This window comes from Bubalus bubalis, chromosome 2, assembly GCF_019923935.1.
Source record: "Bubalus bubalis isolate 160015118507 breed Murrah chromosome 2, NDDB_SH_1, whole genome shotgun sequence".
Lineage (NCBI taxonomy): Eukaryota > Metazoa > Chordata > Mammalia > Artiodactyla > Bovidae > Bubalus > Bubalus bubalis.
In genome coordinates this window covers 3,576,055-3,602,348 of record NC_059158.1, presented here as the reverse complement: position 1 = coordinate 3,602,348, position 26,294 = coordinate 3,576,055, and the positions used below count along the sequence as shown (strand labels likewise).

The following is a 26,294-nucleotide window of genomic DNA, read 5'->3' as shown; positions in this document are numbered from 1 at the left end:
TGATTGTCAGAGACTGTTTTTAGCTAATGAATGAGAAATGTTACTGAACAGCAGTTTGGGCTTCTAGTAATAAAGATCGATCACCCCATTACAGCAGCAACTCCTGGAAGAGGCCACAGCTTTAGTGGCCAGAGCCTATACCAGTTCTTCTCTAGCTTTTGTTGTTGTTGCTGTTCAGCCACTGAGTCGTGTCCAACTCTTTGCAACCCCAGCACACCAGGCTGCTCTGTCCATCACTACTTCCCGGAGTTTGCCCAAACTCGTGTCCATCAAGTCAGTGATGCTACCTAACCCTCTCATCCTCTGTTACCCCCTTCTCCTGTTGCCTTCGATCTTTCCCAGCATCAGGGTCTTTTCCAAGGAGTCAGTTCTTCTTATCAGGTGGCCAAAATATTGGAGCTTCAGCTTCAGCATCAGCATCAACCCATGAACATTCAGGGTTGATCTTCTTTAGGATGGACTGGTTGGATCTCCTTGCAGTCCAAGGGGCTCTCAAGAGTCTTCTGCAGCCCCACAGTTCTAGCTTGCTGCTACTGCTGCTAAGTCGCTTCAGTCATGTCCGACTCTGTGCGACCCCATGGACTGCAGCCCACCAGGCTCCTCTGTCCATGGGATTCTCCAGGCAAGAACAATGGAGTGGGTTGCCATTTCCTCCTCCAACAGTTCTAGCTTAGCGCATGACTATTATGGTGAACGGCAGAGACACAGAAGCCCTGTGTTCTCTACGGTAAGAGTAACACAGCCAACGTTTATTAAGCACTTACTGTGTACCAGTCTCTGTGTGTACATAAGCTTATCTAATCCTTTTAGGTTTAATCAGACAGGAGTTTATTACCATTCCATTTACAGCTGAGCAAACTGAGGCACAGAGAGCTTAAAATACTTTTCTCAAGGTCACACATCTGGTAAGCTAAGAATAAAACCAAGAGCATCTGACCCTTCTGCTGCTGAGTCGCTTCAGTCGTGTCCGACTCTGTGCAACCCCATAGACGGCAGCCCACCAGACTCCCCCATCCCTGAGATTCTCCAGGCAAGAACACTGGAGTGGGTTGCCATTTCCTTCTCCAATGCATGAAAGTGAAAAGTGAAAATGAAGTCGCTCAGCAATGTCCGACTCTTTGCGACCCCATGGACTGCAGCCTACCAGGCTCCTCCAACCATGGGATTTTCCAGGCAAGAGTACTGGAGTGGGGTGCCATTGCCTTCTCTGATCTGACCCTTAACCACAACCTTTTTGTTTTTGGCCTTTGCAATATAAATAGGATTGCCCTTTGCATGTAAAGATATGGTTCTCCTGATCTGTGACCTCATCTTTTATTCAGAGATAGAAGTGGAAATAAAGTCAGAATTATTACCAAGTACCAGCCCTATGGTGTTTTCACTGCCCTGAAGAGCTGTATCATAAGCTGGCTGCAAGGAGTTTAGGATTCCAAAGAAATTTCCTTTATCCACGGGGACCCACTCACTCCAAAACAGTATTCTAAAAAGATGGGGGGGGGGAATCCCAAGAATCCAGATGTAAAGGGTATTCACAAAGGTCTGTATGGAGGGAAACTGCCAGGCATGAACTCAGTGGAATTTCCAAGCCAAAAAGATGTCTCCTAGAGCTGTTCTTTATAAGTAATAAAGCTAAAACACTGTCAGCAGTGAAAACATCCGAGTGGGCATGGGAGGAAGTTGGAAGCTCATTTTAGAAGAAATTAAAAGTTAGAAGTGTCTTAACTCCCCCATGTCACAGGAATGGAGCGCAGATGCAGGGCAGAATTCACTCAGCAGTCCCAGCAGACGCTCATTTGAGAATGAGAAAAGAAGCAAAATTGCTGAACTAGTGGCAAAATGCTCGTATGAATTAAAAAAACACTGCAGTTCACTTGAAGGGAGCGAGCTGAGCAATGACAAGCTGGAGACTATAGTCAAGACAAAAGCTCTCCTCTGTAAACTGAACGGCAATTGAAAGCACCATTTAAGCCCTTGGAATCCCAGTAGAGCAGCCCTGCGTGTATACGGAATGACAAAAACAAAAAACAAAAAAAAAACCAGACCCAAATAGCCACCCCCAAAGCTGCTGTGGCATTTGAACATGGCAGAAAAATGGTCGAGATGAACCTACTCGCAGAGCAAGCATAGGGACAGTGCTGGAGAAAAGACCATGGACACGGGTGAGGGCCGAGCTGGGAGAGGGGCGCTGGCAAGTATACGCGACCACGTGGAACGCAGGTGGCTGGTGGGGAGCTGCTGTACAACGCAGGGGCCTCAGCTCTGGGCTCCGTGATGACCTAGGGGGCGGGAGGCCCCCGAGGGAGGGGAAGTAGGCACACAGAGTGCTGATCCACTTCCTGGAGAGCACAAACTAACAAAACCTTGTAAAGCAATTATACGCCGATTATTTGGCATTCTGCACTGCTTATCTCTTCCTTACTCTCTCTCTACACACACACACACACACCACTCAATGCCCTTGTAGCCAACTGCAGCTTAGAATTATTCCTTCCAATTCTTTAACCCAAATGCCTCCCCACCATAAATCCCCACAGGCACCTAACAAATAACCTCACGACACCCCTTGTTCAACTGATACAAAAGCATGAAGCTGACAGACCTTTCCTTGGTAGCCCTTTCCTCTTTCAGCTCTCTGATCCGAATTCCTTTCCCAGTTTCTCCCACTCTTGTTCCTTCACTGTGCTCAGCTGTGTCAGACTCTTCAGAGACTCTGTATCCGTGGGATTTCCCAGACGAGAATACTGGAGTGGGTTACCATTTCCTACTCCAGGGGATGTTCCCGACCCAGGGGTCGAACCCGCACCTCTTGCGTCTTCTGCTCAGGCAGGCGGATTCTTTACCACTAGCTCCTCCTGGGAAGCCCGGGTGTTCCTGGGCTTTTCGCTCCTTCATTGTCGTCCCCGAAGATGCCACTACCATGGGACCATGTTCTCTGGTCTGGGACCCTCCCGCCTCCTCCACGAGCAGACCACCACCCCAGTCTCCCCGTCTCCCCTCTGCTTGGCTCACAGTCTGACTAACTGAACGGCTGCTGCTCACCCAGCTCGGAACATGCCAGATTGTGGAGTGCAGGGATTAAAGGGGTCCAGTCAGCCCTGGGTCAGGCTGTGTGACCTTGGGCACCGCACACCCTCTCTGTGTCTCTCTTGCCCCCTAGGGTGGCGCTGACAACATTTCCAAGCATAACAGGTGCTTAATGAGAGTTAGCTGCTGTGACTGCGTTCATTACTAGTCGCACAGCTGGAATTTCGTGGAGGCAATATGTTGCCATTGACCTGGGCACACTGAAGTAGCCAGGAAGACGGGGTGCCCAGTGTTCTATGATGACTTGCTATTTCTGTCACTCTAGGTTTTTTGTGTTTTTTTTTTTTTTTTTTAAATGAAAGCCAGAAACTGCCTCCTCAGTACAAACACCAGTGAACCCTAGAAGTGATAAACGTTCTGGAAAGCCAGAAGTATTTCTGAGACCCTCTTTGGTCGAGGAGGCTGGTGGAGACGGTCCCTGGACACGTCCACCAGCACGGGGTCACCATGGTCACCCCTGAGTCAAGCTCTGACATGGGCAGTCACCAGCCACGGGACCTTGAGAAGACAGCTTCACCTCGCTGAGCTTCCTCATCCGTAGACTGAGCCTAACTTAGTAGTTACCGATTAAACGACAATGTAGCGAGGCAAGTAAAGTGCTCCCCACAGGGCTCGGCGGGCGCCTGCCGATGGGACTGGCGATGGCCCGCTGGTGAGAAGCAGGGCCCACCTGCAGGGTCGGCAAGCCGGGGAAGGGTGGGGGCAGGAGGCTGACAGAGGCAGAGCCCAGGCAGGGAGGAGCCCGCGGCCCGCCGACCCCGAGAGGCCAGGGCTGCAGGGCGCGCCGCATGCGGCCCGATGGACTTCCGAGTGGGGGTCTCGCAGCCGTCGGCCACCCCGAGCCGCCAGCCTCGCTTCCCTCCTCCGGCTCCTCTCAGACAGGCTGCAGGTTTGTCCGTTGCCCCGCGCCCTCTTTCTAACGGCGACCACGAGAATGACTGCCTGGTTTTCTCAGCGCCTCCACCATCTCTCCACCACCGAGGTGCTGATGGTGGCGAATCAGGGTCCAGCTGGTCCAGCTGGTCCAGCTGACTCTTCTCCGTGGCTGTCGAGTCCCACATGCCCGAAGTAGAAATACGCCCAGATGGGGGGTCAGAGGGAGAGTGGAAGACCGGTGTGAAGGCGTGTTGTGCGGTTCAGAGCCAAGAGGGCTGCAGTCGGGCTTTCCCTGGGCTCGTTTACCCCCGCAGACCACCCAGCGCTGACCGCTCACCTGCCGGCTTCCTGCTCTGCCAGCCTAGGTCCCTGCGTGGGGATCCCCCTCCCAGAGAGCCTCAGCTCGCCAGGGGCAGCAGTTTGGCACTGAGTGGACTTCCTCTTGATGCCCCGGAGGGAAGAGTGGGCTTCTTGGGGATTCAGGAGAGGGAGGGGCCCTTACAAGGGCACAGCTGGGCGGAGTAATTGGACCTTGGCTCACAAATGAAATTCCGGGAGGGCCAAGGCAAGGTAACATATCCTGGAAGAAGCGGTTTAAGCCCCCTGCCCCCAGTGTGTAGATGGGTCGGAATTATGCCTAAGCTCTGGGGGAAGGCATCCATGTATCACCGAGGACAGCTTAATGAAGATGCTGGTGCCACATCCGGCTGCAATCCAGGCAGTGAGCAGGGACGAGGGGCTCACGCTGGGCAGGAGTAAAGTGACCATTTGTCCACATCCTGAACGAGCTCAGCTTGCTCACCTCATCATACCGCAGTCACAGTATAAATGGAAACAATTTTTTTACGGGAATTAGGGCTCCAACATAGTAAAGGGTGAATGTATAATAGTTTGGCTTCCAATCAGTTCTCATGGATTTGAGGTAATTACATGATGCCACTTTTGTAAAAAAAACTTTTTATTTTCTTTTGAGGTATAGTTGATTAACAAACAATGTTGTGGCAGTTTCAGGGGAACAGCAAAGGGACTCGGCCATACATATACATGTATCGGAAATGGAAACAATTTTATTTATTTATTTATTTTTTCCTTTTCTTTTTTTTTTTTAATTTTATTTTATTTTTAAACTTTACATAATTGTATTAGTTTTGCCAAACATCAAAATGAAACAATTTTAAAAGAAAGGGATGGTGGTGCTGATTAGGGTCATGAAAGGCATTTCAGTAGGAGGCTCCTCTCCTTCCAAATGGAAGTGTGATCCAGTGTCCCACTGCTGGAGAGGAAGTGGTCAGACAGGATGATTCTGGGTAAAGGGTCTTTGCCCACCTCTAGACTTGTCTCCATCAGAATGTAGCCCTCAGCAGGGGAACCATGTCTGGGATATTTTACTTTTGCTTTGCCAACACAGTGCAGGGCATGGAACTGGTTGGAAAACATTTTAAGTACTCATTTAGCTGATTAATCTCATTGAATCCATTCCACAAATGTTATTATACACGAATACGACCAAATGTCAGATGCTAAGGATTCAGGGGGAGTTAATCAGGTCGCTGCCCTCAAGGCGCTCCGTCAGGTGTTCACCAGCAAGACAACCACACACAGTACACACTAGAAATGTGAGGTGGGTGGCAGCGTGAGCCAGGAGTCCTGGAGACGGAGGGAAGGGGCTTCCATCCTAAACCCAGGGGTGGAGGAGAAGGTGTTCACATGGTCAGTGGACAAAGCTGTTGTCCCCTTGCAGTCTTCCGGTCGTGCTCTTCAAAGATGAAATGCCCAGGAAATGCCCTTGACCCACAGTTGAAACTCAAGGTAAAAGTCTCAGGGGCTAATGTGAGACAACCGGAGATCAATTTGCTTCAGGGTCAAGTGGGAAGGAGTAGAAGGTGGCTCAGTAGGTAAAGACATCGCCTGCAGTGCAGGGGCCACAAGAGACAGGTTTGATCCCTGGGTCAGGAAGAGCCCCTTGAGGAGGGAATGGCAACCCACTCCAGTATTCTTGCCTGGAGAATCCCGTGGACAGAGGAGCCTGGCGGGTTGCTGTCCATAGGGTTGTAAAAAGTCAGACACGACTGAAGCAACTGAACACGTATGCACACATATATTATGACTATGGTTGTTGAAAATTGAAACTCACTCTCCATATGTCCAGCCCCTCACCACTCTTTCATGGACAATCTCAAGAACCTCTGACCCATTTGCCCCCGAAGGGGCGAATGCCCCCAAGGCTGCACATTCATGAGAGACTGATGGACTCACTACTCTCTGGGGACGGGGGTGGGTTGCCTTTACCATCAGCACCTCTCCCACTTCTCCACCTGCCAGGCACTGTCTAACCCCAGGTGCTAGCTCCTTTAAGACTAGCTCACCCCTCACTCGGAGTTGCAGAGATCCCAACAGTCACCGGTGTCCAGAGGCCCTCTTGGAGACAACAGCTTTCTAGACCCTGGGACTCCTTCCAGCCCATCTGAGCCTCTGCCTCAGGCGTCCCCTTCCATTCTACTCACATTCCTGGGGGAAGGTCTTCATCTCTAAACAGTGAGTTCCAGGTGGGGTTGGTTAAAGCACGAGCTATTCATGCCCTCGGGATGCGAAGAGAAGGGTCTGTGTACCTGTGTGCTCACCTAGGCCCATGAGCCCACCCATCTGCTTCCCAGAGGCCAGCTGATGGACCAGCTGTCAGATGTAGAAAATGGCATAGCTCAGAGGTTAAGCATCTCATGATATTAAAGATGACTGGAAAGATGATGAATGCTAAAACATTAGCAAGAGTCTTTCCTTTATTGCCTTTTCATTTGAAATTAAGCAGGTTTGATGAAACTGGCTTTCTCAATTTAACTTTTTAAAAGAATTGTGAGTTAGCAAATTTGTATTTATCAATTTCAGCTCAAAGTTGGGACAATCTAAGAACTAGTCAGTGACTCACGTGGAAAGAAAGTATAGTTTTATTTTGCTTTTCCTTAGGATCTCATGGAAAAACACCAGATCAAGTCAAACTTCTCTTATAATTTTCTTTCCTCTCTTTCTCTCCATGATTCAAGGCAATATGATTAGCTCTGCCACCAATTAGCTGAGTGACTTTGGGCAAGTTGCTTGAATTCTCTGGGCCTTAATTTTCTCATATGACTTTGAATTTAACAAGGTATAGGGTCACCTCCAGTATTCTAGCCTGGAAAATTCCATGGACAGAAGAGCCTGGTGGGCTACCATCCATGGGGTCACAAGATTCAGACGGGACTTAGCAATTAAACCTCCGCCGCCACCAGCTCCAAAATGAATACTTTTTAAATGAACGTCACTGTTCTTCTAGCCAGGCCTTTCTTCCCTCGGTCAGTGGTTTCTGCCACAGGAACCCTGCTCATCTGCACAGGCCAGGCTGGGCTCCACTCACCCACGTGCAGGTGCTGCTCTGCAAACTGGCTCCCCAGGAAAAAAAGACACAGAAATCAAGCATGCCACAGAAAATTTCTGTAATTCTTTGGCTGGTCTCAATGCATCTGCTTCTTAAAAAATAAAAAAATCCTAACTTCGCTCAGTACTTTTTGGAAAGAGCACAGTTGTTATTGTTTGTTTTTCACTTCAAATGCAAAAAAGAAAAAAAAAAAAAAAACACCTCTACTGCAATGGATAGTGTCGAATCTATAAATAAAGCTCTTTCTAAGCAAGTTTAAGAGCAGAAATTCAGCAGCTTGCATGCTGGGGAGCCAGCCCTGGATGTCACACCCCACAGAGCCTAGTCTCATTGCGGTCTTGTGCTTATGCTGGTGTGCCCATCATAGGTGCATTTTTGATGTTCAGACTGATACACTTTAAAAAAAATACTTTTTACTTTGCATTGAGGTATAGCTTTACAAGGTTGAGACAGCCTCAGGTGCACAGTGAAGGAATCCAGCCGTGTATGTAAATGCATCCCCCCAGCTTCCCGCCCACCTAGGCTGCCACATAACACTGAGCACAGTTCCTATTGCTGTATAATTCCAGTCGGTTATCCAGTCTAAATACAGCATGTACCTGTCCATCCCAGACTCCCTATCTCTTTCCCCCATCCTTCCCCCGACAACCATAAATTTGCTGTCTAAGTCTGTGAGTCTCTTTCTGTAAGTAAGTCTGGTTTTGACCCCTGTTTGGGGAACTAAATCCCACATGTTACATGGCTAAAAAATAAAATCAAATTTTTAAAAAAGAAAAAGAAAATCTCTGCAGACTGATCCACTTTGCATGTTGTTTTTAGAAGCTCAGTGTGTTCTAATAGTTGGACTTTCACATGTTATATTGTAGTTGAGTTTTAATCATGATACGCAAAAAGAATTATCCAAAAATGAATTCCAAGAAAAACAGAAGAAAAATTCTGAATATAAGCCAAACTGTTTACGATGCTTAGAGTTCACAAAATTATCTTGTGATGTATCCAAGTTACCAAACTTGAACAGCTACCAAAGACATTTATTTTCAAATAACTTATCGAGTTAAGCATACTCTTGTCAGCCAAATTATTTTTGGGAAAATTACCTGGAGCTAGATCGTGAGAGCTGTCATTAGAGACCTAAGAATATATGCTGTGAATCCACTCCAAAGTCTTGAAGGAAGGATTGAGAAACTTATCTGCCACCTCCAAGAATCAAAATAGCTCCTGCTTAGGGAACGCTTTCTTTGTGCCAGGACTTAAGCTAAGTGGGTGACATGTATCGCTATTAACTCATTTAATCCTTTTGACAACCCAATAAGGTAATAGCTGTTATTGTCCCCACTTCTAGAGGAACAAATCGAGGCACAGTAACTTAACCATGGTCATCAGCCTTTAGCTTCATGATTTCTGATTGGAAATCATGTTTAATTCTATTGGTAATCCATGGTACATAATAAATCACTCTTTCGTGTGCTGTATTCCGAACCGTCTGTTTGTCTTCAGCTTTTGACAGTTTGACTATGAGGCATTTAGGTACATATCCCTTTGAATTCATTCTCTTTGGGTCTTTTAACTTCTAAGGTGTGTATATTACTATCTATCATCAAATTTGGAAAAGTTATCAGCTATTCTTCAAATACTCTTTCTGCTTCTTTTCCCTCTTTCGTTTCCTTCAGAGAGGCCCATTATGTGTGTGTCCCACGTGCCTCAGGGCTCTGTTCATTTTTCTTCATGTATTTCTTCTGTTTTTCAGACTAGATCATTTCAGTTAACTTCTCTTCAAGTTCACCAGTTCTTTACTCTTTCTACCTGCTCAAATCTGCTTTGGAGACCCTTTAGTGAATTTTTGAAATTTTTATTCCAGCCATTATACTTTTCAGCTCCAGAAATTCTGTTTGATTCCTATCCATAATTTCTATCTCCTCATTGATATTCCCTGTTTGGTTAGACATTGCTTTCAAAGGGCTGCCAAATGGGTTAATAGTGATAATTCATTTGCTGAAGTTTAGGGAGTGCCAAGCCCATTTTCTCTTCTTTGTTCTTTGATAAGCTGCATGTTTTTATAGCCACCGTGGTTGTAAGGTTGTTCATTTTCAAGACTACCATGGAGCTACAGAGAGAGGAGTAGAAATAAGGGAAATTAACAGGCCCCCAAGCTCGCAGTTCTTACTGAGATTGTTTTGTTTTTGTTGAGTAAATCCTCCTTATATTGTTGCAAATCTTTGGTTCATTTCCAGAGTTCTGGAGAAATTGGTTTTGATCATGTTTGTTAGGATTCTCACTATTTTCATGAAGGAGTAGATTTTTGGGAGCCCTTCCTTTGCCATTCTGGGAGTTTTTCTCCAGAGCACACTTTTAACCACTATACAAGTAGTTAGAAATTTGGGGCATACCAGACCCCCGGAGGGTTTTACGTTCTGTAGGAATAGTTTGTAGGAGGGCATGGCAACTCGTATGGCATTTTTGCCTGGAGAATTCCATGAATAGAGGAGCCTGGCGGGCTGCATGTAGGCCATGTAATCACAAAGAATCGGACATGACTGAGCAAGTAAGCACAGCACAGGAATAGTTTGGGATCTAATATCATCTTCCTGACATACATCTGCTGAAATACAAATTATATTATGTATTTTTTATTTCATCAAGTCTTCTGTACATTATAAGGCATTATATTATCTTTTAGGAATTGTGTATAGAAATCGGTGGACTTCGTTTCAGTACAATAAATGGGGTGTTACGAAACATTTGTTTTAAAACTACGAAGGGACACTAATTTTTGAAGGTTGAAAATCACTGCACAGGACTCTCCCCCCCTTCCTTTCATATTTCTATCCTAGTCCTGCAGCAATAATGTCTCCAAAGTTATCTCCCAAATACTTGTTCTACTCAGGTCCCACGTAAGAGTGACAAAGAGGGACTTTGGGAGGTAAAAAATGAGAGATCATCACAAATACTTCTCATGAGATTAGAGTGAAAGAAGAAGACGGAAGCATCTGATAAACCACGTAGAAAGTACTAAGGTATCTTTCACAACAAGAAAAATGTCATGTCTTGATTAGTCATAAATTCTGCTTAAGAGAGTCATCTTATACAGAAACCAAAGGTTACCAGTTTTCAAATAATTAAAAGCTAATACAATATGTACCACCTAAGCTACACTGAATGAAATTTAATTTCTTTTGATAATTAATAAGACCTCTTGAAAAACTTCATATAAATAAGAGTTTTCAGTATAGCATACTCATAAACAGCTGTGTAATGGAAAAAAGTAATTTTGAGTTGGCTGTATTTTTTAAAACTCCTCTCAATAATTATGGATAAGCTTGGTCAGAATTTATTATAAAAAGCTTTTTGGATATTAAAATTATTCTCAAAATCCAATCTCTTCTCCATTTTCGGCAGGAATATTAATTGATAATTTGCTATTCAAGAGAGCGGTAAAGGCGTCCAGGGTCATACTGTCACAGTGAATCCAGCAGGGGGAATTCAGCACAATGACAGAGGACCTCCTGCGAAGTAGTCATGTCAGATGTGGCTCCTGAGTGGGTGGTGTCTACCTCCTGAACATTTGGGAGGTATCATTTGGTCTCTTCCATTTCTGGTGCCACAGTTAAAAAATAAAACAGATAATCAAAAGAGGGAAAACTATCACAAGAGGAGAAAAAATAAATTTTACATGATTATCTCCTAATGTCCTAAAAATCGTTGCTAATAAAGCTGCTGTAAAATTCTCTCCATAAATATTCAAGATCTCAATACCTGGGATTGAGAAGGTAATCTTGAGAAGAGAGGGGAAAGGCTATATACTTTCAGGACTTAGGCAAAACACATTTCCAGGAAAAGTTGTAAGCAGAAGCAAACTTGCTAAGTATTAGCATACTGTATGTGTAACTGAATACATCTAGGCTGGCATTTATCCAGGAGAGCCTGGGAGGACCGTACCAGTGTTTAGACCATACCAACTTTCTGATTGGTTCAAGTTCACTTCCATTGAGTTGGTGATGCTATCTAACCATCTCATCTTCTGCTGCCCTCTTCTCCTTTTGCCTTCAATCTTTCCCAGCATCAGGGTCTTTTCCAGTGATCAGATTCTCAGGAGACAGTGGAGGACAGGGAGACCTAGCATCCTGCAGTCCATGGGGCACAGAGAGTTGGACATAACTTAGTGACTGAACAACAACAACAACATTCTGATCGGTTGCAGCTTCCAACTGGCTTATGTCTGTGTCTGAGCAATTATTAACTATTTTAATTATCACCCTTACTATAAATGCACTTCATAATTTCGTTTTGGGAGTTACAGCACATCCCCAAGGCCATGCCATCCTCAGCCCCCTTGACTGGGGTCTCTCATGCTACATTAAGGGTTCCCTGGTGGCTCAGCTGGTAAAAAATCTGCCTGCGATGCAGGAGACCCGGGTTCCATCTCTGGGTTGGGAAGATCCCCTGGAGAAGGGAAAGGCTACCCACTCCAGTATTCTGGCCTGGAGAATTTCATGGACTGCACAGTCCATGGGGTAGCAAAGAGTCGGACACGACAGAGTGACTTTCACTTTACTTCATGCTACATCAGATGGTGCTTAAACTGCAGCTTCTTCATGAGCATTGTAGGATTCCTTCCCTGTGTAAAACAAGCAAAAACAAACACCTTCATTACTTCTCTCTTTTCTTGATGGGCGATTTGTTCCTCCTGGGGATATTGGCTTGACCTCCACCCAGTTGGACCTTTGGGAGCCTTTGGTGGACAAGACCCCAGAGAAACTCAAAATGCCCCTCTTGGTTTCAGCACTCCAGCATCCCCTAAGCATGAATAGCTGCATTTGAAGAAGCGCGGTTCCCCCAGCTCCACAGACGATCCCTGAAGCATGCCCCTTCCTCTGAATAACTCCCCTCTGTTGTCTGGCTTCATTACCTTTCCCAACTGACAAGGACTTTCTTGGTCCAGACCCTTATCTCTGCTTTGGAATGTCTTGTAGACAAGCCTCAGAGTCCACCAGCTTGTCTCTACTTCTCTCCCACAAGCCCCAGCGCACCCCACGCCTTCATTATTGGGAAGCCCAGATGTCAGCAAGTCCAAGACATGCTGCCATTACAGCCACCAGTGTCGCTGCCTGTGTTGGGAGTGTATCAGCAGGGCCAGAGGGCGGCGTGTGTGTTATTCCCTAAGTCCTGTCCGACTCTTTGCAATCCCATGGACTCATGGTACTCTCCAGGCAAGAATACTGGAGTGGGCTGCAATGCCCTCCTCCAGGGCATCTTCCCAACCCAGAGACTGAACCTGGGTGTCCCACGTTGCAGGCAGATTCTTCACAGTTTGAGCCACCAGGGAAGAGACGAGGGTACACCTGTCTCCTACAAACACAAGTAGTTTGCAAGACAGACCAGTAGCTTTTTCCACCCCCCTGCCATTTTTCAAATGAATTCGAGTACTTGGTTTACATTTGAAGTCGGTCCAAGACAGCTCTTCCAGGGCTTTCTCCCGATCTTATTTGTGCTCTCCCTTGAGCCCTAATAAAGCTGCAGAAAAGAATCGCAATCCCACATCTCCTTCTTTTTAGGGAAGGAAACCTCTCTGCACAGATTGCAGAAAAGATGACCCTGTGGAATGTTTAAGCAGTTAGCCAAGTTAAAGGCAGTAAAGGACACCTTGCTTAAATGATTCACTCCATTCGAACAAACAGCATGCAGAGCTCAGAAGCCCATCTTGGTCTCAGCTGTCTTTTTGGTCCACTTCTGCACCCTCCCATGAGCTCTTGTCACTCTAGATGTGACCTTAGCCAGTTGGAACCAGGACAGATTCTGAACTGTGCTCTTTCTTCTTTAATAAAATGTACTTCTCTTAAATGTTTTTTTTTTTCTGTATATATTTATTACAAAAATTTCAAATGTTGCAGAAGAAAGTATAAAAATAAGAGTCATCCCCTTTCTAGCTATTCAGAATATTTGCAACATTTTGTTAAGCATTCTTTAACAGGTCCCTTTGTGCACTGTATTCATTTTTTATTGTTGCATAACAAATTGCCAGAACCTTGGCAGCTAGAGCGGCACACATGTATTATCCAGCAGGCTCTGTAGGTGAGGAGTTTGGGCACAGTGTAGCTGGTCGTCTGCTTAGGGTCTCAAACGGTGGCGATCAAGGTGGTGACTATGGGCCCCTCTGATGCCCAGTGCTCTCTTCCAAGTTCACGCTGATTTCTGGAAGAATCCAGCTCCTTCCCACTGCAGAACTCGCGGAAGCTGCCATTTTCTTCCAGGCCAGCAGGGGAACGTATTTGCTGCTTCAGATCTCTGGTTTGCTCTGTCTCAGACCTCTAGACCCAGATTTAAAGGCTCACGTGATTAGGTCAGGTCCACATGATAATCTCCTTTTTAATTAACTCAAAATCAGCAGATTAATTAGCTTAATTACATCTGCAAAATCCTCTTTGCCAGGTAAAGTAACATAAGCCCAGGAGTGACAACCCATCTGATTCATAGACATCACCCATATTCAAGGGGGAGGGATTCATACAAGAGTGGGGCTCATTGAAACTCTGCCTTCCACACAAATGGACATCCACAGTGAACACTTTTCTTTGTTCTGTAGTGTGATTTTTAAAATGGATATGCCCTGGTTATTTTTTTCCTACCTAATAAATACAGATCAGATTTTTAAGGCTGGAGAGTATTCTACTTTGTGATTTAAAATAGTTAATTGCATATTGGATGGTTTCTGATTTTCCTTCTTAAAAATTATGGACAGATGAACATCCTTGTATACATGTCTTTGCATCTGCATGATTATTTCCTGTGATTATTTCTGCATGATTATTTCAATTCTAAGGAAAGGGATTTACCAAATCAGAGGATAAACTCAGCCAATGCCGTGCTGTCCCTTCCAGGGTCCTCCAGCAGGGCACAGTGCTGCTTTGCTGGTGAGGTTCTGCCTCAGGGGAAGACCTCTGCGTCCTTTGCACATATACCACTGAATCATTATTGATAGCATCCTTGAAAGGAGTTCTAGAAATTACTAGCTGCCACTGCAGGAAACATACAGGAAGTGACATAAAGAAACGATGTGCTTTTCACTTCTCACTTCCATTATTATCTGCCCAAAGAAGTCCTTTTCAATTTGATTAAATAATTCCCAACAAAACAGGGGCTTTATGTTAACATCTACACTGCTTCTTTAGAAAGATGTAACACGGATATTAGTTCACAGAGAAGGTTTATAATCTTTTTAACTTTAAAAGGACACTGCATATTTCGATAGTATAGTGGGAAGTCGGGTTCCAAGTGAAGGCTTTGAGAAAATACAAAACCGTGAATCTTAAAAACAAACAAAGATTTAATTATGCCTGCCTTGCTGAGAGATCCTCTTGCCTTTCAAGAAAACAGTACCTGGTAAGCAGCTGCTAAGGGCCAGATCTGGTGCCGGGAACGTGATGGTGAACAGGCAAGCGGCAGCCCCAGAATGAATCCAGCACTCTGAGAGCGCATGATGAAACTGAAAGGTGTATTCATCTAGATAGAGATCTAGGTTAAAAAGCTCTAAATTTAAAAAAAAAAAAAAAAAAAAAGACTTTCTAGGAAGCATATCTATTTCCAACCTGGATAGAGGTAAATGGAATTCGGCCATGTCTGTAAATATTAGTTCCTTTCACAGAGGAACTTCAGATGTAAAAGGCAGGCACATGTACCCAGAAATACTGACCACCCAGACAAAAAGGGGACCATCATGGCGTGGTGGCCCAGGTTGCGTTTCCTCTGGCCATTCCTGAGCAGAGAAAGAGGCGTGGTGGGACAAGCCCTGCGGCTGCAGAGGGTGCAGCCCTGCCGCCTGCCCGTGTCCACTCTGGGAGCCCAGCTACTAGCGTTGCCGCCTGCTGACCAAGGCCCAGCACCTCCGGAACATAGCAAGGTATCTTTACCTCGGCCACTGCTACAAGTCCCTGGCCTCTTATTAAACTCTTCCACCTTAAATACACCTTAAACTTCCGCCTTCCGTCCTGAAACTGGAAGAGATGTTGAGTAGCTAATTAAATATTTTACTCAGAGAAGAGAAACTTTTCCCCTGTTTCCTGGTTATTTGAAAAGAAAGAAAATCCTCAAGGCAAAGTCTTTACCTGAGGTTTGAGAACAACACTTATCTTGTTCAAGGCTAACCTGGCCCTGGTATTTGAGTTTAAAGAAGGAGGTCTGGGGCCTATTAACCTAGGGCGGTGCTGGGGAGAGCCTGCTTGCTAAATGCTGCAGGCTGTGAGGGACGCAGGATCGCAAACACTTCCTTGCTGCTTTTTCTGCTCATTCTCGGCCTGCTGGTGTAACCTTCACCATCTGGACGGAGGCTCGCGTTGTTTAATATGTGATCACGGTGACCTTCCTTCCAGCTTCGGAGCAAAGACAGGGGCTCTCAGGTGAGAGCTGACCCCAGGCCCCCGCCCGACACCCCACACCGGGACTGCGACCTCCATCTGTGCGTCCCTCCCCGGCAGGCAGTGATGCGCTCCCTGTATTTGTCCACGGCGCTGCTCTTGACCTACGCCCCCTGCGCCTTTGGTATCTGAGCCTCTTTTGGTTCCATCTCTCCCTTCATTCTGCCTTACTCTCGCTCTCTCTCTCCCCACTGGCTCCTCCTCCGTAGACACGACACTCTCTCCTAATGCAAAAATAATCAGAACAATCTTCCTGTGTTGCATTGTTCTCCAGGCACTGGCCTGTCTTCTCGTCTTCCACTTACAACCCGAATCACTCTTGGGGTAGAACTCATCTCAGCGCATCTCCCCACCCACACCCTCCCCACCTGGCCTTTTCCTCCTCACTCCCCTCCGTCAACAGTAAAGACACCAGTGGCTCCCTCCTTGTCAAATCCCGAGTGTCACCTGTGTGTATAAAGATGCCTCTTGGGTTTCATCCTTAGGGTTTCTCACAGGCCGAGTCCATCATCTCCCAAACGAACCTGTCACCCACCTAGCACCCCGCCCCCGCCCCCAACACAAATCTTCTCTTCCTCCTCCAGGGGTCTTGGTAAATGGAACCATCACTCTCCCTAGAAACTGGGAAGCTTCCTCACATGCAGTCCCTTCCTGACGGTTCCTCTCCTTCTCTACAGTAATGGGAAGCTCAGTCCCCAGTCCTCACCCAGCTCTCTCAAGTACAGACTTGCAGATGTAACTGATCTAAGGATAAATCCCAAATATTTAACTTGGGATAAAAGGATCTCGCAATCTCATTCTCACCAAACCATAGCTCAGTGCTTCAAAGTGTGGATCCTGTTGCTCTAACTCGCTGTGTGACCTCAGGCAAGATTCTTAACCTCTCTGTGCTTCCGTTTCCCGCCTTGTAAACAGGGGTTAATAATAACAGCACCTTTCTCCTGGCATGCTGGGTACATCAGGTGTGCTCGTGTACACAGAGGCTTTAAAACAGTGCTGGGCGCACAGGAAGTGCTGTGTGTACTTGTCAGTCTTGTCATGCACTGCCCACCGCTACCTGCCAACCCTTCTTCCCCCAGATACGCAAACATGCTACCCATCCACCACAACGAACAGCATACAGGTTGCCAAACACTCCATGCCTCCACAACTTGGTTCTTAGTCCTTTTTTGACCTGCAGAGCTCTCATTTGTCTGGGGGACTCAGTTCAAGCATCACTTCGGCCATGAAGTTGTCCCTCCTGCACCCAGGGCTTCCCCACTAAGACCCCATTGACCCCACCTGAACTTCCCCTCAGTCAATTATTGTTAAAGTCAGAGAGTTACCATGTTTGAGCGCTCATCCTACGCCAGGTCTTGTTCCAAGTGCCTTAAGCTTCATAGAGAACCTATGAAATGCTCTAACAGTTGGTTTCTGTGTTTGTCTGTCCTCCTTGATCGTGGGGTTCCTTACGGACAGGAACCTGTGCTTTGATCAGGGTGGGGGTCCAGCATGGTGCCTGGTGCAGGATGTGTGTGTGTGCACGCACGCATGTGTTCAGTCGCTCAGTCGTGTCCGACTCTGTGACCCCATGGACTCTAGCCAGCCAGGTCCCTCTGTCCATGGGATTCCTCAGGCAAGAATACTGGTGCAGGTTCTTCTTAACCCAGGGATCGGACCAGGGTCTTTTGTGTTTGCTGCATTGGCAGCAGGATTCTTTACCACTAGCTCCACCTGGGAAGCCAGTGCACGGTGGGTGATGCATAGTTAAATAAATGCTTCTGAGCTGAGTCAATCAAAGATGAGCAGGACTTGGAGAGGCATGGGAACGTGCACGAATCCCTGACGTTGAAGGACACTGAGGATAGGAAGGCTGGTAGCCGGATCTGAAATTCATCAGTGCTATAAACAGAGATGGCTGTAATTGCCTCACGCCACCGCTAAACTGCTATTACTATCTGAATATCTGCTGTGGTGTGACAGGTTAATGTGCTCTCATTTGTTCCCGTAGCGTCGTATAATTTCAGGTCTTCCCAAGGACATAATCATGCGAATCCTGATGATAGTTTATCCCGTGTCCTCGCTTCATGGGTCCCATGCTAAGTCTGAAAGTCTTGCAGGGCCCTGAGCTCATGGGTCGCTCACCTTTGACAAAACGTAGAGAGACACGCACCTCGGCAACCTTTTTTTCTTATTGGACAGGAAATGGAAATTCACCACAATGTTATAGTTTCTAGGCCGATAGTCTAAGCCCATAAAGAAAAGCATTTTATTGCTTAATTGTTACAAAAGGCTGTGCTTTTTATAAGTCTAATATATATATACATGTATATGGAATTCAAAGATATATGTGTTTCGATTTTAATTAACTTGTCTTCTCTACCATATCCCTTGAGGCCATAGTAAATTCTGTTTCACTAGGCAGCAGGCAATGGGTAAGATTGAAACTGTTAAGGCATTGATTAGATTGATTAGACCCTCTCTGGGTGGCCTTAAAGCTGGGGGGAGAGCCATGTGCCACCATGCAAGTGCCCCCCGGGGGTACCAGTGGAAATGGACCTGCCCAGGAAACTTGCGTCCAGATCCTCTGTATGTCTCTGGGAGGCTTCCATTTAGCTTAAGCCATTCCAATAATTTATAGGCTTCCCTGGTGGCTCCGTGGTAAAGAACCCGCCTGCAATGCAGGAGACGAAAGAGACACGGGTTTGATCCCTGGGTTGGGAAGATCCCCTGGAGGAAGAAATGGCAACTAGTACAGCAATTATCCTTCAGTAAAAAAAATAATTAAAAAAAGAAAGAAAGAAAGAAATGGCAACCCATCCCAGTATTCTTGCTGGGATTTCCAATTTCTTTATAGATAGCATATCCACAGGAATTTTGGTCCCTCTTTGATTTCCTGGAGCACTGATTGACGGGAAGTCTAACTCGCCTGGGTGGTGTTTTCTAAGGAACTACCACTGCTGGAATGAAGCCTGGATGACAAGGCCGGACCTTCCCGTTGGGTTTGGAGGTTGGCAAGTCGTGGACAGCACCCCCCAGGAAAACAGCGATGGTAAAGCCGCATCCTCTCTTTATATTCCTGATCTTTATACTTTGCTTTTATGATTGCATCTGATGTGTGGGAAGCGCGCCCGCCTGGTGGGAACCAGCACCAGCCGTGTGCTTCCTGGACACGCACAGCTTCGACTGCCCGCCAGTCGGGTTTAATTTCATTTCAATGGCTGTCTTTACTCTGATTACTTTGTAACTTTTAGGGGGGAGAAAAAAGCATAAAACTTAACATATATAATTCATCGACTATTGCTTTGATCAGCAGTTTTGAAGACAAGAGGAAAACTATCTCTGTAAGCACTTTCACTTGGCTATAAAGTATATTTCAGCCCTGCCCGACACGCAGTGCTAAGATAGAAAGCGGTGAAGAAAATAAAGAACTCAGAAACTAATTACGGATCGTTCTTTAAATTGCTATCTTTTCAGAACCTGATTTCTTTCCAGGTTGTGTGATTTCTTTCAAAGCTTGAGTATGTGAATACTCATCTTCTAACTTGCAAACCTGGCCAAGTAGTGGCAGCTATGATGCCCCCTCACCCCCAGATTCTTCATAAGCCTCCACTGTCCTTTAATGTGATGGTAAGAACCAGTGCTCTGGGACATAGCCTCCACTGTCCTTTAATGTGATGGTAAGAACCAGTGCTCTGGGACATAGCCTCCACTGTCCTTCTTTAATGTGATGGTAAGAACCAGCGCTCTGGGACATTATTTTTATTTCCCCAGGTATTGATGTAAGATATTGATGAATTGGCAATTAGATCTGGAATGCATGAAGTGTTAATAATACATCCTTTGATGTACAGCCCTCTGTCTCAAAAAACTTACATAACTGTGTCCTGGCCTCTAGTGGATGGGACAGTTCTTAGAGCTGAGATGACCTTCCTGGGTTATAGTCCTCAAATGAGGCTCAAATGGAATTTTCCATTTCTTTCTTTAAAAAAAGATATTGATGTGTGCATATCCAGATATACACAAACATTCATTACATACTCATGAGGGAACATTATTACAATACTGGGTTTTGAGAGAAAGTTCAATACTTCCTGGTGTTCTGGATTATATGTCATGACGAGGTATCTGAGTGACTAATGACAGCTAGCCTCTTAGTAACAAGAGAGAGAGCTGACTAAAATTCAAAATATTTTGTAAAAGTCAGCGTGGGCCTGCTAACTTCCCAAAAGCACGCGGTCCGTGTGGCGTGGCTAGTGTCCAGATTCTCCGGTTAAACTTGACATATGTCCACAATGTCCAAAAATGAAAACAAATAAGCACCACAAGTCCTGGGACATGTCACCGTTTCCAGCATTCCAGATGCCACTTGTAACAGGATGAGCCCTGCGTCAGCCCACAGCTCGGCCCCCACACGCTCGAGGCTGTTTATAGTTGGAAGAGTAGATGCAGGAATGGTGTGCCCTTTGCTCTTTTCACGACTTTGGTTTGGGGCTTGCAGAAGTATTTCCACCATGTCCCTCCCTGTTGATGGCGCATGTGGGTGACACCCTCTCTGGCCGTGGAAAGAACTGGGGCCGCATTGATGATGACCTTGAGGAGCGGTTGCCCCTACAGCCCGCTCAGGGCTGTGACCTGTATGCAGACCAGTTCTGTAACTGGAAAGACCCAAAGATGGGGAACTCACACTCTCCTTCCTCTGTGTGGTCCAGGGATGTATCGGTGCGGCCCCGCCTCTGTTCAAGCCATCAAGCACGGCCACGTCTGCTTCCAGTTTGACTCACCCTTCGTTTTTGCAGAGGTAAGTGGAGAGCTGCGGGAAAGAGCCTCCTTCCTCCCCAAGCTCTGAACTCATCAGAGAATAAGGCACTGGGCTGTTGGGTCTCAATTTCCCAGGAACATGGTGTGTGCTTCATGTTTACAAAGTTAAACATGGCAGACATGGTTCCAACCTCCGGGTGCTACATGCTAAAGGCAGCTCTTACTTAACATTTTTCTTCCCTTGATGCTCTGAGATTTCCCCGCCTGAAAGCAATTGCTCTAGTCACCTTAGCTTAGGTCTCTGTACCCAGGAAGTAGGTACCAACTGCTCCCAAGAAATTAAGTGACTAAGTGAATCACTCAACTAAAAATTGGTGGAGACCATCCATGAACTGACACGGGAGAGTGCCCTACTGCACTGAGACTAGCCCAGTGGCCCACACAGCATAAAATCCAAACACACCCCAACTGTAATCTTAGTCCGGGAACTCCAGTCCATTTCCTGCTATTCCAAGCCATCCTCTACCAGAGGGGACTGAGTAAGCTGTTACAGTACGGATGGGAGAAAACAGATGTGGAACACAGCTCACTGATAGGTGGCTGGGGACACTTTGGGAAGAGGCTGAAATTCTGGAAGAACTGGGTGTAGGCTAGAAGCAAAGAGGGCAGTTCAACGGTGCTCCAAAAGGAGCCCTGAAAGTCAGAGTAAATGTAAGAAGTACCAGGTAATGGAGAAGGCCAGGTGGGAGGCTGCTGGGGGCAAGGGGGAGGAGCAGAGAAACAAGAGAGGTTGACAGGCGGGACTTACCCCGGGTATGATTTCACCAGTAAACGCGGTGAAATAATGTCTATCACTAGGTAATCACTTTGCCTACCATTTGATGCTCTCAGCAACCCTTTAAAATGGGTGTTGTAATTCTTCCCATTTTACAGAAAAGAAAAGTGAGGCAAACAGTGATTAAAGAACCTTTCCATGATCATCTAACCAATAAAGACTAGTGGTAAGATTTAAAGCCAGGTGAGCGAGCACCAGGTTCAATCCTTGGGGTGGGAAGATCCCCTGGAGAAGCAGGTGGCAACCCATCCAGTATTCTTGCCTGGAAAACTCCATGGACAGAGGAGCCTGGTGGGCTACAGTCCATAGGGTCGCAAAAAGTCAGAAGCGACTGAGCGAAGGAACACACACGTAGGCACCCAACCTCACGCTAGTAACCACCACATTCTGCTACTGTTCCAGAATGAATACGTATGTATTATTAGCATGCATCTAGCACTGTGGGAATTCAGAAGCCCGAGTCCTTAAGAAACTTGATTCCAGATGGAGGTAGTAGTACATAAACACAGCAGCATTTAAAAAACAACGATGCAAGTGTTGCTATGGAACCAAAGGTCAAACGAGTGATGTAGGTGATAAATGACTGGCATTTTGTTAATCGAGAGCTATGAGCTCAGGCTGCGGCAGGACAGCAGAGGCCACCAGACCCTGTCCTGGGAGAGAGGGTGGCTGGGAATAGACACGGGCACAGCTGTGCGACGGCCACAGCAGGTCCAGCGGAGCATCACGGAGCCCACGGAGGGGAGGGCCGGGGATACTCCCTGGAGGGAGTGGAGCCCTAACCGAGTCTGGACGCATGACTAGTAGTTATTCAGCTTTCCTGGGAGCTCAGTGGTATCCACCTGCAATGCAGGAGATATGGGTTCGATCCCTGGGTCAGGAAGAGCCTCTGGAGAAGGAAATGGCAACCCACGCCAGTATTCTTGCCTGGGAAATCTCATGGACAGAGGAGCGTGGTGGGCTTTACAGTCCATGGGGTCACAAAACTGAGTGACTGAGCACGAGCAGACAAGACAGTATTCAGGCGAAAGAGGTAAGAAAAAAAAAAAAAAAAAAAAGCCAGAGGAAGGGATGAACTTCAGACAGAGGAGAAAACTTGAGCTTCCAAAAGGTACGTGCAGACAATTAAAAACTGTTCAGGAGCTTGCCTGGCAGTCCAGTGGTTAAGACTCGGAGCTTCCAGTGCGAGGGGGTGTGAGTCTGATCCTTGGTCAGGCAGCTAAGATCCCACATGCCCTGCAGCATGGCCAAGAAAACATACACAATGAATAAATAAAAATGAAAACCACCGAGGCTCACGAACAGGGATGTGTTGGGAGGTGTCAGATGATGACAGCTGAAGAACCAAGACGTGGGATGTTCTGACCTGAGAGTGGACACGAGAGGCTTCCCAAGGGGAAGGAAAAGGAACGGAGCCTGTTCAGCCCAGGCTGGAGGGGAAGGCCTCTGGGCGGAAGCCCCGGGGCGGCTGTGACTTCACTCCTCTCCTGAACCAGTTGAAGGACGACAGGCAGAGGAGAAGGCCAGCTTGGGAAATGTCTCAGAAATAAAATAAGAATAAACACGCAGACCCCAAGACCGAACACGTGAGTTACATGAAAGGGACAATGCCTCCTCCGCTGTACCTGCCGTCGCAGTTTCTAGAAGCCTTGGGAGAACAGGCAGACTGTATTTGGAATTTTCACCTGCTGGATTTCATTTTGAGATTTCAAGATTTGTGTGTTCCTCCCCAACTGCCATCTGATCGTTTCTGATGCCACGAGGACTTCTTAATGGAAAATCATTCTAAAACTCACCAAGCCTTGCTTTTGTAGTTTTATTATGCTTTGTTGCCGCGGAGGAGAGAGGAACAGACTCCCTCCAGGAGGAAAACGCCTAATAGCTGCTAATGCAAACGCTTTCCGCTGTTATTAAATACAGATCGGGGTGTTGTGAGTGTCATCGGGACCGCAGATGGTAACGACTCCTCTGCCACTCGATGCAGACTTGTCTGACAGAGCATGGGATTTGTTGCTTTGGTTTGGGCTGGGCTCTGGGGCTGAGCCCTTTGTAAAAGATGCTCCAATGGCTTAAAAGTACGTGAGGAGTGAGCACGCTTTCTTCTCAAGGGTCCTGAAGCAGGGCTCCATGGGGGGCGTTGTCTGTGACTTTAATGAGCGCCTGCATGGCTCAGGTCCCAGACCACTGTGCTCGTCTCTTCCCGCCTCCTTGCTACGTCAGCCTGCTTCCCGCCACCCCCGCTACGTCAGCCGGAACGTGCCTGCTCTCGCCTCCCAGCAGGCTGACTTTCTTGGTCACTCTTGACTCATTTCCGGGCCGGATCAGGCCTCATGCTCGCGGACTGGCTTTTGGTTTCCTCTCTGAGTGAAAGCAGAAGCCGAGACGAGAGCTGTGCACAGGAAGCGCCCACCGCTGCGCTTTTCCCATCTCCAGATTCCTTCCTGGGATCTGGGCTTCTTTCTCTGCCCTCCTCCATCCTCTTGCCCTCAGCCCAGCAGTGGGCTGCTTCGGCCTGCTCTGGAGGTTCCCAAAGAGAGAAGAGGTCTCAGCGTCTGGAGTTCCCTTCCCGGTTCCCGGGTCACTAAGCACTCAGGAGCTGCTGCTTCTCTTCTGTCTCAGCTTCTTCTAACTGTTGTCCCCTTCACATCATCCTGCCAAACTCACACACACTCACACACACACACACACACTCACACATACTCTCTCACACGCACACACTCACACATACTCTCTCACACTCACACTCACACAATTCACATGCTCGCACACTTACACTCACACACACTCACAGACACACACATACTTTCACACATTCACATGCTCACACACTATGAACACTCACAGACATTCACACATTCACACACTCTCACAGACACACACACAGACACACACACACTCATACACAGACACACTCACACATACTCTCACACACACACACACTCACACATTCATGCTCACACACTTACACACACACACACAGAGACACATTCACACACACACAACAGACACACACACACAGAGACACATTCACACATACACACACACATACTTTCTCACACACATTCACATGCTTGCACACTTACACACACAGACACATTCACACACTCACACACACACAGATACACACAGACACACATACTCTCACACACACACTCACAGACACACACACACATTCACATGCTCACACACTCACACACACACACACACATACTCTCACACATACACACATACTCATACACATTCACATGCTTGCGTACTTACACTCACAGACACACACAGACACACTTACACATACTTTCACACATTTATATGCTTACACACCTACACACACTCACACACACAGACACACACTCACACGCACACATACATACTCTCACACACTCATACATACTCACACACACAGACACACATACTCTCACACACACACACACTCACATACACACACACATGCTCTCTCTCACACACACACTCATACTCTCACACACTCACATATACTCACACACATTCACATGCTCACACACTTACACACACACACATTCACACACTCACAGTCACACATTCTCACACAGACACAGACACACACACACACAGACACACACTCTCTCACACACACTCACACACAGAGACATTCACACATACTCTCACACACAGTTACTGACACACACACTCACACAGACACACTCTCACACACACTAACACACTTACACATATACACACACGTACTCTCTCACACACATTCACATGCTAACACACTTACACACACTCACACACAGACACACACACACACAAAGACACACTCTCACACACCCACAGACACACTCTCTCACACACCCACTCACACACAGAGACACATTCACACATACTCTCTCACATACACAGACACATACAGTTTCTCACACACACATACACACACACTCACACACTCTATCACACACACACACAGACACACTCTCACATACACACTTACACAGATACATACACACACACACTCACACATACTCTCACACACATTCACATGCTCACACACTTACACACACAGACACATTCACAATACTCTCTTACACACACTCACACACTCTCACACAGACACACACACTTTCTCACACACTCACACACACACACAGACGCATTGATATATACTCTCTCACACACTCACACTCACACACAGACACACTGTCTCACACACAGACACACCTTCCCTCCTGGCACTGAGCTGGTTCTCGCAGCAGAAGTGACGGGCCCCTTGGGGTCACCGTCGCCGCCCCATGGCTCCAGCAGCCGCACCCTCCATAGTCTGGGGCTGGCAGTTCTCTGGACTCAAACTGCCCACCAGCTCCTCTGCCAATTCTTTGGTCTCAGTCCAAGATTGTTTATTTCTCTACCAGTTATTAGATGCAGTCCATTTGGGGATATCTCAAAATAATTCACCCGTTCATTCAAATCACATATAAAACTCTGGAATAATCTTGGTTTCTCTTTCTAACCTCCCCTAAGCATTTTGCCAGAAATACCTTCCAATTATCCCAGATCCAGGCATGCCTGTGCCTCCATCATGACCCTCTGAGCTCTGCACAGCTCTGAGATCTGGGACATCATGTCCTAAGTCATTTCTTCCTCCTTGCTTGCCCCTCTCCAGTTTACTCTCCACAGAGCAGCCAGAATTACCCTCTAAAATGTAAATAAAAACATGCCACTCCCCTGCCCCAAACCTTTGAATGCCCATCACCTTTACAATTAAGCATAAATCTTTTCAAGATTCTGTGTGATCTGGCCCCTGGTTGACCCTCCGCCCCCATCCCTTGCTCGTTTCTCTACGGCCACATAGACCCCCGTGCTCTTCTGGAAACATCGAACACATTCTTTTGTCAGTCTTTACACAGACCGTTCCTTTGGCCATGAAAGCTCTTGTCCCCCCCTCTACCTCTCTTTGCATGTTTTTCAC

The 26,294-nt window shown here is 46.8% G+C and overlaps 1 protein-coding gene across 2 annotated transcripts in view; it reads left to right on the top strand.

Moving 5' to 3' along the window:
• The window catches only part of F13A1 (coagulation factor XIII A chain), a 169,756-nt gene that overhangs the window by 84,499 nt on the left and 58,963 nt on the right, over positions 1 to 26,294 (top strand). For both annotated transcript variants that reach the window (XM_025265357.3, XM_025265361.3), the window contains exons 9-10: positions 18,705 to 18,808; positions 20,469 to 20,557. In XM_025265357.3, the coding sequence (XP_025121142.2) occupies positions 18,705 to 18,808; positions 20,469 to 20,557 (193 nt within the window). The remainder of the gene's footprint in view (positions 1 to 18,704; positions 18,809 to 20,468; positions 20,558 to 26,294) is intronic.